This window comes from Podarcis tiliguerta (assembly GCF_965153285.1).
Source record: "Podarcis tiliguerta genome assembly, chromosome: 9".
In the NCBI taxonomy this organism is placed as follows: Eukaryota; Metazoa; Chordata; class Lepidosauria; order Squamata; family Lacertidae; genus Podarcis; species Podarcis tiliguerta.
Window position 1 is genome coordinate 15,304,998 of NC_139542.1, and position 13,630 is coordinate 15,318,627.

General features: G+C 45.2%; 1 protein-coding gene across 1 annotated transcript; it reads left to right on the forward strand.

The window, feature by feature from the left end:
- On the forward strand, positions 1-10,757 carry LOC310657542 (uncharacterized protein). Its single transcript, XM_083398342.1, has 6 exons — positions 1-51; positions 2,673-2,839; positions 6,325-6,395; positions 6,629-6,676; positions 7,512-7,862; positions 8,458-10,757. Exons 3-6 carry the CDS (start codon positions 6,333-6,335, stop codon positions 10,363-10,365), a joined length of 2,370 nt encoding a protein of 789 aa, XP_083254468.1. The 5' UTR covers positions 1-51; positions 2,673-2,839; positions 6,325-6,332; the 3' UTR covers positions 10,366-10,757.
- Positions 10,758-13,630: the final 2,873 nt, after the last annotated feature.

The following is a 13,630-nucleotide window of genomic DNA, read 5'->3' on the forward strand; positions in this document are numbered from 1 at the left end:
GTGAGGAAGTGGGGAAGCTGTAGCTGCCGTCATGGATTTTCTTCTGCTTGGGTAAGCTTTCTCTGCCTCCAGTCCCTCATGTCTCACTAACAGGATGTGGCAAGGTTTTATTTAGGTCCGAGCTGGGCGCAGTCATTGGTGTATGTTTCCCCAGCACCTCTTCATAGGGATAGACAGTATTATTTCTGGTCTGTGTTGCTTTCACATGATTTCATGTCCAAGTCCGTTCCGGCCCATTTCCATGTTAATCTGTGATCCGGTGGAAACTTACACTCGGATCAGCCCATTAATTTGGGAGGATCAATTCACAGCAGAACACGCAAAGAAAACTACCTCTATATAATGCCACTATACACATCTATGGTGTGACCGAATAATAATAATAATAATAATAATAATAATAATAATAATAATAATGTAATATTAATAATTTGTAACTTTTACCTTGCCCATCGGGTTGCCCCAGCCACTCTGGGCAGCTACCAACAGAATATAATCATTGGAGAATAAAAATATAAAGGTAAAGGACCCTTGGATGGTTAGGTCCAGTCAAAGGCGACTATAGGGTTGCGGCGCTCATCTCACTTTTAGGCCAAGGCAGCCAGCGTTTGTCCACATTCAGCTTTCTGGGTCATGTGGCCAGCATGACTAAACTGCTTCTGGTGCAACTGGACAGCATGACAGAAAAACAGAGAGCATGGAAATGCCATTTACCTTCCCGCCACAGGTACCTATTTATCTACTGGCACTGGTGTGCTTTCAAACTGCTAGGTTGGCAGAAGCTGGGACAGAGCAACGGGAGCTCACTCTGTCATGGGGATTCAAACTGCCGACCTGGAGGATACAGCACTTGGAATACTATGTGCAGTTCTGGTTGCTTCACCTCTAAAAGGATACAGAAGACTTGGAAAAGGTTGAGAAAAGGGCAAGCAAAATGATCAGGCATATAGTAAGGTAAAGGTAAAGGTACCCCTGCCCGTACGGGCCAGTTGTGTCCGACTCTGGGGTTGTGCACCCATCTCACTTAAGAGGCCGGGGGCCAGCGCTGTCCGAAGACACTTCCGGGTCACGTGGCCATTGTGACAAGCTGCATCTGGTGAGCCAGCGCAGCACACGGAAACGCCGTTTACCTTCCCGCTAGTAAGCGGTCCCTATTTATCTACTTGCACCCGGAAGTGCTTTCGAACTGCTAGGTTGGCAGGCGCTGGGACCGAACAACGGGAGCGCACCCCGCCGCGGGGATTCGAACCGCCAACCTTTCGATCAGCAAGCCCTAGGCGCTGAGGCTTTAACCCACAGCGCCACCCGTGTCCCATCAGGCATATAGTAACATAGCCTAAATATTAAGAAAAGGACTAAAGAAAGACTATAATAGCTACCTATTCTGGTAGGGAGCCCGTGACAACGCATCAAAATAATATTGATTTGATCTTGAAAGAAAATTGCAACCAAGCTTTCTTAGTTCAATGTTATCCCACTAGAGTGCATGAACCAGAAACCTCCAAGTACGAAGCTTTCTGTCAGTTAGCAAGTTCCTGCCGACTCCGGATCCTAGTAGAATATTCGCAAGTAGCCGAGGGACGCGGGTGGCGCTGTGGGTAAAACCTCAGTGCCTAGGATTTGCCGATCGCATGGTCGGCGGTTCGAATCCCTGCGGCGGGGTGAGCTCCCATCTTTCTGTCCCAGCTCCTGCCCACCTAGCAGTTCGAAAGCACCCCTAAGTGCAAGTAGATAAATAGGTACCGCTTTATAGCGGGAAGGTAAACGGCGTTTCCGTGTGCTGCGCTGGTGCTGGCTCGCCAGAGCAGCTTTGTCACTCTGGCCACGTGACCCGGAAGTGTCTCCGGACAGCGCTGGCCCCCGGCTTCTTAAGTGAGATTGGCGCACAACCCTAGAGTCGGACATGACTGGCCTGTACGGGCAGGGGTACCTTTACCTTTAGTCGAGTAGAAGCATAAATATTGCTTGTTGTCACTCTTGTGAGGCCTTACCCCACCCCAATTTTGCCTGCCTAGGGGCCTCCACATGGTTTAATCCAGCACGGTGTCTACCGCACACTGAAGAGACAACCTACTTTTCAGTTTGAAATTTTAAGCTGAGTCTGAAAAACGGCTTGCCTCTTCCACTGCCTAAGCTGTCACAGCAGACATGCTAAAGAAACTCCTAGCTGGGTGCAAACTTCTTTCCCTTGGCATCTATAACATGCCAATTGGTTGTATCACAGCTGCAAAGGGCAAATTCAGCAGTTTCATTTCAGTGTTGCAGCTGTTCTAAGCATCCTCCCACATGGTGGCTGTAAGGCGAGAAGATATGGTAGCCCACAGATCTTTTTATGCTAAAGACGGTTCTCGGAAGCACTTCGGTACAAACTGTCTACTGGTATAATACATATATTAGCAGGAAGCGAGTCCGACTGGGAATGACAGCACTCTGGGTATAAATGTGGGTGACATTGCAATTGTTTACACTCATAAACCTGCAGGCATGAGAAGTGGCATAAATTTAGAAATCCAAATGAACCCTTAGCAAGATCCCTCATTAAATGCAAACTGGTCTAGTCATTTTGAGAACCACAGCTTATTTTTAGGGAAAACGTCCATTTGGAGGCAGAAGGGAAGCGGGGGCGGTCTGGATGCCTGATGACACCTTATGACATCACTCTCTTCCTCAAGGCTGCTGATTGGTCCTTTTGTAGCTGAAGCAGAGTTTAAATTCGTGCACCGTCATAGAAGATGTCTCAAAAACTGGTGTTCAAGAAGTGGATCTTAAACTGATGTGCTTTGGGGAGCAATTTTGAAAAAGGAAACCCTGGAGCAACCTCATTGAGGCAGACACAAAGGTAAAATCTTAAATTATTTTCCTTTTTCCGACGTTGTTAAGAGTTAAAGCCGGCACAGGGGACACCTGCTGGAACTGTATTAATGAGAAGTCTTAAAGATGTGGGAGATTAATGAAGAAGCATTAATGAATGAGGGAAAAGGAGAATGCTAAGTCCCTGTTCTCATTATCTGATGTTTATGAGATTTGTGCAAAAAGGGGGTCTTTAAATCATTTTGATACTCATTGAACAATGGATATGAGTGTTTTTAAAAAACGCAAATTTGGATGAATGTGGAGACAAAACAATAAATTGGGAGCTCTTGCCTACAAACTTTGCCTCCAAAATACAAGTTCTGCGTGTCTTGCTGTTAACCAGAAGGTTGGTGGTTCAAGCCTGCCCAAGGATCGCTATGAGGAGGATTCCTCCATTGGACTAAATAATAATAATAATAATAATAATAATAATAATAATAATAATAATAATAATAATTTTTATTTATATCCCGCCCTCCCCAGCCGAAGCCGGGCTCAGGGCGGCTAACAACAATAAAACAATACAAAAGTACAGCACAAACAACACTCTAAAATCATTCATTATAAATTAATTAATTCAAGCCACTGGCAACCATTGGGCCAGAGCTCCCTTGGGGTTTCTTCCAATGCTACTATTCTGCAATTCTGTAATATTAATGCCATGTTTGCTAATAATACGTACCTGGTTTCCATTATTTATTATTGAAATATGTGTGCCCCCCCCGGCTGAACAAGGCTTAGGGCTGATTTGTATGCATCATCTCTTGATATTTCATCACTTCTTATCTAATCATTTGATGAATCTCAGCATGGTGTCACCATTCAAAAGGATTGTGCTTCCATGTTTATCAGGCGATACAAAAGTTCCAGCTGCAGTGATGCTGATGAATCTCTGATAGGAGATCGAGATGCTACACATGCACCAAGAAGGAAAAGGCCAGAAACCACAGTGCCAGGGTGCATGTACACTTATCGCTAACAGTAGTGACTGGTGCCCATCAGGACCAGTAAGGCAAAAGGCAGGGAGACCAACAGTAGGGGGAGCCAAAGCCAACAATGGACAGTCACCCCCGACAAGTAAAAAAAGTGGGGAAGTGCCCCTTCTCCTAATAGACCACCATCCACGGATCATTAGTCCCAATGTGTTTTGAGAATACTGTGTGCAGGTGATCACTTATCTGGAGCTGCTGCAATCGTTTCCCCAATCTCGTTGTCTTCGAGGTAGCATCTACATCTAACTGTACATAGGTATTGTGTGTGGTTGTGTGAACAGGAATGACCTGGGGGGGATGGTTTACTTTCCTAATTGCGTTTTCTTTCTTTATTTCATACAACTCAATCGTGAAATTTACTAAGTCATGTTGCAAGCGACTTGGGATCTTTCTTGTCCGTTTCTTTTGGCAGGGGGAAGCTTAGCACTTAAAAATAAAGAAGGCACATTATTTATTTATTGCATTTATGTACAGTGGTACCTCGGGTTACATACGCTTCAGGTTACAGACTCCGCTAACCCAGAAATAGTACCTCAGGTTAAGAACTTTGCTTCAGGATGAGAACAGAAATCGTGCACCTGTGACGTGGTAGCAGGAGGCCCCATTAGCTAAAGGGGTGCTTCAGGTTAAGAACAGTTTCAGGCTAAGAACGGACCTCTGGAATGAATTAAGTTCTTAACCCGAGGTACCACTGTACTTCCTTTTCTACAAGTCACTCAGACATGGTTCTCCCTCTCTGCAATTAATCCCCAAAACACTGTGCCTTAGCAACTCTTATCTTTGGAGATAGACTTGGGCTCCACACTGCATCGCGGAGAACTAGCATCCTTCCTACTGACCACAGCTCAATTAGCAATAGCTCCGCAGTGGAAGAACCAGACTGAAATACCCCGGAACATATGGGAAAATAATACCTGGGATCCAGCAATGTCTGAGTGCCTTACCAAACACAGGGGGACAATTAAAGGCATAGCAGATAGGGACACCTTCCAAGAGACGTGGAACCCCTTTCTTTAACTATGTTAAGGACCCAAATCAGGACCTTGTTATGCCAGCTGCTCAATATTCTCAGTGGAGAAGTTACATTAAGTAATATGTATGAAGAGTGAATGTGTAAGTTTACGTCTAAAGTCAATGGATAGGGCAAACATCACTAGAGGCATCGCTGAACAAGTGTTTAATGTTTAATGGTGTTTAGTGGTTCTTTTATTGGTTTAAAAACCAATTAAAATTTGTTTTTTAAAAAGAAATCAGTCCCCACCACCCTATGAGGTAGGTCAAACTTAAAGGCAATGACTCGCCCAATGCCACCCAGTGAGCAAATGTGAATCCTGGTATCCCAGGTCCGAGTCCAATACTCTAACCATTACAGCACACTAGTTCTTATGAGTGCTTATGTGGATGTGTGAGATATACCCTTGTTTCTTTCACATAGTTAGGAAACAGAATTTATTTATTAAACAATCCTTTAAATACTATTTCCATAGTTTTTAGGGGTGGGGTGTAGTGAGTTGCCTATGAGTCATACCAAAATGCAGGTGTTGGGTTCCGATTCTGTTACCCTCTCAGCCTTTTCAGGGCGTTATGAAATGTTATGAAAGCACGGTGGGACACAAAGCAATGATGGCTCTATATGTTTTATTTATTCAGCAGAATTTGTACGCTGCTTCATTGCAAACCCTCCAGAGCCGTTTATAATAAAATATACTTCCACTACTCAGAAAGGCAGTCAACATTCTGTGCACAACCACTAGATTATGTGCAGGAGGACACATTTTGCAAATGAAGTTCCAGACATGCCCTCTCTTTCAAAACACGGTTTTGTTTGTCCATGTGGTGTGCTTTAAAGTGCAGACCACAGCCAGCCCAATACATTTTGGCACCTGAGGCCAACTGCAAAACAACGCTCCCTTCCCTACCACTACCAGAGAAGAAGGGGTGAGTGAAGATCTACATCAAGAACCGGGGGGGGGGGGGGGATAAAGATCTACATCAGGATATGCTGGCCCTGTGGATCCTGCCACCTGAGGTGGTCGCCTCATTTTGCCTCATGAGTGGGCCGGCCCCGGTGCAGCCTGTGTGCTCAAAACACATGAAGTAATAATTGCTTGGAAAAATAAAATGTACATGCAAATTTGGTTTTCTACTATCGTTGCATAGTTGCACATCATACATAGTGTTAGCAAGCAACACTGATTTGTTGCTCTAAGCTGGCATGAAATTGGCAGCTGGCCGCATGTGGGCTGAATCCACTTGCTAGCAACATGCAGTGGGCCATTCTGCCATGCAAAAAGAAATGACTAGCCTTAGGAAGCCTGGTCTAGGTCATTCTGCATAAACCAGCCAGGTGTGTATTCTGGCACCAGCATGGTGAAAAGGAGCAGTGATGAGGGACTCTTTACCATCTCTGACCTAAAAATTGCCAACACAGTTGCTGCTCATTCTCTATTTTTACACATTGCTTTCGATGTTGTTACAGAAACTAAAATGAGTACGAAGAGGACGGCACTCTTGTTTATCTCCCTGTGGGCTCTATCCTGTGCTCGTCCTGTAAGTATTTTTTTAAAAAAATGCATTGCAACCCTGACATTTTAAACGTGTTTGGTTTTAAGTATGTCCTCAGCTCACCCGCTGAAATCAGTAGGATATAAAAACATGTAACTTCAACTGGCTTGTGTCCTTTGTGCTGACTTTCTTCTGAATAATTTCTCTAACAGCTACAGCATTCATTCATTCGTTCGTTCATTCATTCATTCATGTTTTTCTTCTTTTAATATATCCAGGTATCCAGACACCTAGGTGCACATCACAGGAGCTCTGAGGAACATTGGGTAAGCAGGCCATTGTGCTTTCTCTTTCATCAATTGATGAATTCTGCTACAAAATTATTTTAGAAGTCAAAAAACAGGAAAGAACTCTCCCCAGGACCACTTGAGATCATCAAGTTACATTGAGTGCAACACAACCAACCAAAAAACCAATTCCCTCAGATTTTGAGTTGTGCTGTGGATGAAATCACCTGGCCATCTGCTGCACTAGAATTATTTAGGCAGCATTTCTTGCCCTCCTCCTTAGTTTCCCCAAGAGTTGCCTTTTGTTGTGTCACACAGCCCACTGATGATCACTGAGGCAAGCTGGAACTCAGCCTTGATAAAAGCAAGTCTTCCTTTGCTACCAGTTGCTGGGGAGCAGCTTCCACTTAGGTCTTCTGAGGCAAAGGCTCAATACATTCTGCTGCCTGAGGCAGATCAGCAAATGGTGGTTCCTCCCAAAGTCAAGGTGCATAGTACCCAAGGACATCCAAGTTATTCTGGTACCTGAGGCAGAAAATCCCAGGAGTTGCCCCGCTTTACCTAATGATAGGGCCAGCCCAGCAAAGGAGTAGGTCACACAAACAAACAAAATTTGTTAGAAATACACCTGTGCACATGTGCCCCTCCAAATGTTGTTGGCCTTCAACTTTCATTAGCCTAGCCACCATGGCCAATGATCAGGATGATGTGAGTTGTAGGATGAAACAGCTGGAGCATTAGGGGTGGCTGATATACTACCATGTGATAGGAGCCACACTATTTTTGACATTTACTATAATATAACAAATGCATAAGAACAGAAGCAACAACAAAACTGCAACCAGACATTCCTTAATGTCCATCTTTTGTACAGGCTACAGCAATTGAAGGAAGCTTGAATGAGGTAGCTGATTCCACAGATGTTAGTGATGAAGATACAGAGAGCAGGCCAAGCACAAGCATGGAAAATGGAAGGAAAGATGTCAGTGAACGTGTGAGCACTAGCCACGAGAGCAGTGAAGGCAAGAACTTCATCAGGAAAGTTTCCAGTGGAAGCCTGGAGAGCTCTTCAGAAGATGACCATGAATGGATCACTCGGGACAATGATGACGGCAATTATTTCAGAGTCCACCACCAGACAGTTCAGAGGAAATGGGCAGATGACAAGGACTACTATGACCATGGGGACAGTTCTAATGATCAGTCTGCTGACGGAACATCTCTGGTAGGTATTTAAAAGGTTACCGTATAAACCTTTGAATTGAAGTAGCCAGAATTCTTTCCCCATCATAAGCAGCTGAAAGTTTAGTCACCTCAATTCAGTCAGATTCAGTAACATGAATGTTACAGAATATTAAAATACAGTGGTACCTCGCAAGACGAATGCCTCGGAAGACGAAAAACTTGCAAGACGAAAGGGTTTTTCGTTTTCTGAGTTGCTTCGCAAGACGGATTTCCCTATGGGCTTGCTTTGCAAGACGAAACGTCTTGCGCCTTTTTTAAAAAACCGCCAATGCATTCCTATGGGAAACCGTCAATACACAGCGGTGCTTTGCAAGACGAAAAAGCTCGCATTACGAAAAAACTCGCAGAACGAATTAATTTCGTCTTGCGAGGCACCACTGTACAATAATCTATTAAACATTAAAAGCTTCCCTAAACAGGGCTGCCTTCAGATGTCTTCCTTCTGAATCTCATTGTAAAAGAACCACCTAGCTTTTGGCAAAACAGGTGCTTGTTGGGGTAGAGGCCTATGAAACTCTAAAAGCAACGTGAAATAATAAAGTTTTGTTCACCTTCCCATTTGTCGTCTTTTATAGGAGGATCAAAATGAGGTTCACGAAGACCACAGCGATATCAGAAAATCCAAAGAACAGTTTGATGTTGAAAATGATGGCATGCTTTATTCCCCTGATCAAGTCTTGTATACTTTCATGGGGAAAGGAGGAAGTGATCTGACCAATGATGAGGGTGCCAGTGGTGATGATGGACATAATGAGGAAGGCACTCATGGGGTAACTCCAAACAAAGGAAACGATCAGCAAACTTGGGTGACCAATGGGGAGCAAGATGGTGACAATGCTATTGGCCAACGCCACGATGGCAGTAGTAGCAGCAGTAGCAGCAGCAGTAGCGAGAGCAGAGACCTTGAAAAAGAGAATAACCACATTACTGATTACAGCAAAAACCAAGGAAGCGATAGTTACAGCAGCAGCCAAGAGGAGAGGTATGATTTTGATGACAAAGGAATGCAAGGAGATGACCCAAACATCTTTGAGAGCCATGACAGTGATTCTCACATGCTTCATGGAGATGTCCATTCAAAAGAAAGCAGCCAGGAAAGCAGCAGAGAAAATGGGCACAGAAAAGCCAAACATCACAGCAAATCAGTGGAACAGTTTGCCAGGAAAGTATACCATTATGTTGATGCTGATTCAGATGAAGATCACAGCCCTGAAGAGGAAAAGTCCCTGCAGGAGGAGGATGCTGATTCCAAAGAAGAAAGCCAGTCTGTAGAAGATATTAGTCAATCAACAGAAAATGTTCCCAGTAGATCCAGAGAGCATGCAACCAGTCATTCCAGAGAGGCTGTAAAGCCTTCATCTAGGGGGCACAGCCGCAGTCAGTCCAAAGAGACCTTTGACAGCCGATCCAGGGAAGATGCACACAGTCGATCCAGGGAAGATGCGCACAGTCAATCCAGGGAAGATGCGCACAGTCGATCCAGGGAAGATGCGCACAGCCACTCCAGGGAAGATGCACACAGTCAATCCAGGGAAGATGCACGCAGCCGCTCCAGGGAAGATGTGCATAGCCGCTCCAGGGAAGCCAAGCATAGCCACTCCAGGGAAGATGAGCACAGTCACTCCAGGGAAGATTCTCCCAGTCAATCCAGGGAAGATGCACACAGCCGCTCCAGGGAAGATGCGCACAGCCGATCCAGGGAAGTCAGGCACAGCCAGTCCAGGGAAGATGTGCACAGTCAATCTAGGGAAGATGCACCCAGCCGCTCAAGGGAAGATGCAGATAGCCAGTCAAGAGAACTCAGGGCTAGTCAGTCTAGAGAGGATGAGAACAGTCAATCTAGAGAGGGTGACGACACTGCATCAGCAGAAGACTTAAAGAGTGAATCCACTGAAGACAGCAGGGACTCCTATGAGAAGACTTTGAAAAAATCTGTAGAGATAAGCGACAGATCAGATGAACCCAGTGTTAGCAGATCTAAAGAGCAGGAGAGTGACTCTACTGAAGAAGTAGGGAAAGTGCCACCGAGGGGCAGTGAATCCAGGGAGTTTAAGAGGCAACACAGCAGATCAGGTGAGAAGAGCACATCTACAGAAGAGAGTGAAGAATCATCCGAGGACACAGATGAATCCAGCCAGGGTGACAGCAGGTTGTCTCAAAGTGTGTCGTCTGAGAGCAGCAAAGATTCCCAAGACAGCGCCAGCAGTGAAGACAGCGATTCGAATGCTCTCCGGTCCGAAGAATGGCAAGGCCAGCAGAGCAGATCAACAGAAAGCAGTGAATCCAAAGGCGAGGAGAACAGTCGTTCTATAGAAGGGGAATCCAGCCAATCCAGAGATGACACAAAGAGCAATTCTGAAAGTACGGAAGACGACAGCTGGTCAAGGAGCATGGAGCTAGAAAGCCGAAAGTTAATGCTTGACATTTATCATAATAAGCCTTTTAGCGATTACGATGATAACGATTGCCAGGATGGGTATTAAAGCATTAAAAACAAACCCAACTCTACATAATATTTTGAGGTCAAGATGCAACCTCATCTTTTAATTTATTTTATCATTTTTAGCAATGTGAATATTGATAACAGGAAATTAGAGTCACCGCTGAATTTCAGTTAAAGTGAAATTCGAGATGGATCCTCTCTGGGGAGTAAGATTAGCAGAACAAACCACGTGAGGTTCGACACACTACCAAGTTGCCACGGAATTCTATCTAAAGCACAAGTCAAAGCAAATGTTGAGGTTCCTCCTCAGGTAAAACACCTGAGTAATTCTGAGGGAGACTAAAATATTTCAAAAACACCTCAGAACAGTGGAAGCCACCAGGAATTTTGCCTGACACAGGGCAGTTCCATGCAGAAGTGGGGACAGCTGAATAGACTTGCCTCAGGCCTTGAAGGGCCAAGATGGCTTGAGGGGCCCCTCCAGTGACCAGCTGCATTTTTGTTTGAGTTTATAACTTTATTCTAACAAGACTCACGTTCCAGGCCTCAGACAAGCTCTGCACTGGCCTGCCACACAGGTTGGGAATCTGGGGCTGCCCCCGTGTTGCTCTCCTACAACTCCCATAATCCCATTTGCCATTCCGACTGGGACTGATGGGAGTTATGAGTTCAACAACATCTAAAAGAGGGTTCCTCACCCCTATCCTGGCAATCTGTTTCTGCCACTACCACTGAATTTTTGGGGGGCTGTTGTGTATGTGTAAAGGTTAAGTCCAGTCAAAGGTGACTATGGGGTGTGGCACTCTTCTTGTTTCAGGCCAAGGGAGCCAGCATTTTTTCACAGACAGCTTTCCGGGTCATGTGGCCAGCATGACTAAACTACTACTGGAGCATGGAGGACCGTGACGAGTGCCAGAGCGCACGGAAACGCTGTTTACCTTCCCACCGCAGCAATACCTATGTATCAACTTGCACTGGTACGCTTTCAAACTGCTAGTTTGCCAGAAGCTGGGACAGAGCAACGGGAGCTCACCCCGTTGTGCAGATTCGAACTGCCAACCTTCTGATTGGCAAGTCCAAGAGGCTCAGTGGTTTAGACCACAGCATAGCCTTATTGGTAACAGTAATCCACAGAATTGGCAAAATAAAAGTCCCAGGACAGGTTGTCATTGTAGCAGCTGATGCCTGTTCCATTCAAAAGAAGGCCTTTCAGTAAAGTACTTGGGGAACCACATGCACTATGGACCTCAGCTACATTTTAAGAGCCCCTACATCGTGTCCCTTCCATTCAATAAATTAGGTCAGTAGTGACGTAGCAGAACTTACTTTAGCCCCTGCCCCACAGCAGTGAAATCCCCTGCTTGTCTGCATGCTGCTTGGACCTTGTTACTGGCATCAATTGGCCAGTTCCTGTGACGTCACTGAAGAGACAACAAGGAATATATTTCATTCCCTCAATTTTTGGGCATTTATTTTTTGCTGTTTGGAGAGTGGAGTTTATTTTTCTTTTCTTTTTTTGAGGGCGGGTCCTCCTCTGCCTTATAGCATGATTGCTCCTTCCACTATTTAAATGTGGTGAATGCATGCATGAGTGTTTATTTCCTTGGTGCCAATGCGGCCTCATTTTTAAAGAGGACAAAGAGGGAGCTGGTCTTTCTATGCAGCAAAGTTGCTCACATACAAAAAGGCTTAACACCCCCCACACCCCCAAATTTCATTTGAATAATTGAAGCACCCCAAATACAAGACTGGTTCTTGAGGAATGAGAGCTCTAAAGGAGGACCTATTTTCCATTGTTGGTACAAAAGAAAAAGATAACAGCCTAGGGCAAACACTGATTCCAAATATATACCAGCCAGCTCCAGTTCACACCTGTGTGGTAACGAGAAGACATCTGTTAACTGTAGCAACCGCACAGATAGAAAGCAAAGAAGATATTTGCCACAGGCCTGTGCACATAAGCTGTTCACACAGCCTCGGAGGTATAATTAATACAGGATGTATGTAATATTTTGTAATAAATGTATAGCTGTATTGGGAAAATGTTGTGGGCTATTTTCTAATCCCTTTTTTATACAAGTGGTCCTAAGTTAAAACACAACAACACACAACTCTGTATTTACTAATAAAGAACTTTAAAATGTAAAAGAAAAATTAGTTACCTGGTTTAATACATCTCTGTTGAATGGTTATGATATACAGTGGTACCTCGGGTTAAGTACTTAATTCGTTCCGGAGGTCCGTTCTTAACCTGAAACTGTTCTTAACCTGAAGCACCACTTTAGCTAGTGGGGTCTCCTGCTGCTGGTGCACCACTGGAGCACGATTTCTGTTCTCAACCTGAAGCAAAGTTCTTAACCTGAAGCACTATTTCTGGGTTAGCGGAGTCTGTAACGTGAAGCATATGTAATCTGAAGCGTATGTAACCTGAGGTACCACTGTATTGCCTATTGGGTGCTGTGTCAAAGAACAGAAACAGGAGTGTGACAAGTTTGTAGGTGGAGATAAAAGACAACAAACAACACCCCCCCCTCCCACCAAACAACCTCCCCAAAAGCTAAACCCTCTCAATATAAACATGCAATATTTGGGGCCAGGCAGTGGCGTAGCGTGGGTTGTCAGCACCCGGGGCAAGACAAGTAATTTGCGCCCCCTAACCCGTGGATTTGCGCCCCCTAACCCTAACCCCCAGATGTTGCGCCCGGTGCGGCCGGCCCCCCTGCACCCCCCACGCTACGCCACTGGGGCCAGGGAGCATTGATGAGCACCAAGGGGGTACCTGAGAGCAGCATGATTCCCAGTATATGCATTCCAGCCATATACCTGCTTCTTCTGAATCTCCAAATTTTGTTAAGCTTGCAAATGGGGGTTGGATTGGGGAATATGTCCAATCTTTTGCTTATGTTACCAGCCCCCAAAACTCATATCTGGGCCTGAACCCAATGAACTTTGCCACCATGTCTATTTGTGTCGCCAGACAACCGTTGGACTTAGAACCACTGCTTAGAGTATCACCTTCTGTACAATAGCAATAAACAGGCCAGCTGCTCCCTCTTCTGACGAGCCAACCCACGGGTGGACAGAGCGGCCTGTTGTTGACAAAAGTCCCCAGTTTAGCACCCCCAACCCTGTACACTTTCCCAGTTAAACGATGTTCCTCAGCTACGGTTCCCAGAGCGGTTTAACAGTCCATCCTGCTTCCAAGGGAACTCTGGAAATTGTAGGTCTTTGAGGGGATTAGGGGTTTCCCAACAACTCCTAGCACCATAGGTGTCTGAAGCACATTTCACTAGGGTATGCAGCCG